This window comes from Cyprinodon variegatus, unplaced genomic scaffold, assembly GCF_000732505.1.
Source record: "Cyprinodon variegatus isolate N-32 unplaced genomic scaffold, C_variegatus-1.0 Scaffold602, whole genome shotgun sequence".
Lineage (NCBI taxonomy): Eukaryota > Metazoa > Chordata > Actinopteri > Cyprinodontiformes > Cyprinodontidae > Cyprinodon > Cyprinodon variegatus.
The window spans coordinates 320,888-322,052 of record NW_015151055.1 but is presented as its reverse complement, the minus strand read 5'-3'; the positions used below and the strand labels follow the sequence as shown (position 1 = coordinate 322,052).

The following is a 1,165-nucleotide window of genomic DNA, read 5'->3' as shown; positions in this document are numbered from 1 at the left end:
GTGCAGATAGATAACCTAACTTCACCTCTAATTTCGACAATATTTGGAAATCATTCCAAAATTTACAGATTCCATATTTTTGCATTTATGACCTTAATTACATCATAACCAACAACTGATCTAATATTTGATAAGGAATTGGAATAACTGCTTATTATTTGTTTCACATAAAGGAATTTAGATGTATGTTTAGTTACTGTATGTAACTGGAGTTAATACTTTAGTTAATAACTTTAAAATAGTGGTATCTTTCATTTCAAGTCGTCCTACTTTAATACTTTTATCTGTAAAGTCCAGGTTTGATATTCTTCTGTTAAAGTTTCATTTTCTTTTCCAGTCTGAGAAATAAAGAAAGACTCATCTCTTATTGTAAACATCTTTAATGAGTCAGTCAAAAATCAGAGTTTTACCTAAAACATTGGTAGTGATGTAAAGGAGTTCAAAGATCCAGTGCTCACTAAAGATTAAGGTTTTATTTGATCATAAAGTCTGAAAAACATCCTTCCAGGATCATCAATTAGATTTTCACTCTAGATGACAGAAGCAACATTTCCAGCTCATCATTTATGAAGATAAGCATCGAGCCATAGTTCCCCTGACGTTTTCAGCGACCTGAAAAATCACAGAACATTATAAATAAAGACGAACCGTTGATGATTATCCTGCTTATGACTGCAAGCAGCCATGATTATCGTGTCACTACCTGACCACATCGGCCATGCCTTGCCAAAGGGTTTTGGTCTCATAAGGAATCCCGTGTTTTTCACACAGCTGGCGGACCTGCGGGCCGACCTGCTGGTAGTTGTGGCGCGGCATTCTGGGAAACAGACTAGAGAAAGAGAAGCAGAATGAATACGGAGCAGATTTACAGCTAATCTGAACATAAGACATGAGCTCTTTGAAAGAGTCACATTTATTGAATGACTAGAAGAGTTAATCTCTCTGAATGGCAAAATGTTTCTTCCACAAAATAAAAAAACCTTTGATTCAATTCTATTCAGTTTATTTCTATAGCTCCAATTCACATCATGTCATCTCAGGTCACTTTTCAGTTCAACCAGATCATCCAGTCAGATTGATTCAAAGTTTTCTATCTAAGGAAAACCAGCTGATTGCATCGACTCATTGACTCTTCAGCCATCCCTCACACTAACCACGCTTGGAG

General features: G+C 36.1%; 1 protein-coding gene across 1 annotated transcript in view; it reads right to left on the bottom strand.

The window, feature by feature from the left end:
• Positions 1–375: 375 nt before the first annotated feature.
• LOC107096160 (fatty acid desaturase 2-like) overlaps positions 376–1,165 on the bottom strand; it is a 31,212-nt gene continuing 30,422 nt past the window's right edge. The window contains exons 12-13 of the mRNA XM_015392687.1: positions 704–829; positions 376–612 (exon numbers count right to left, since the gene is read on the bottom strand). Coding sequence (XP_015248173.1) covers positions 561–612; positions 704–829 — 178 coding nt within the window. The 3' untranslated portion in view covers positions 376–560. The remainder of the gene's footprint in view (positions 613–703; positions 830–1,165) is intronic.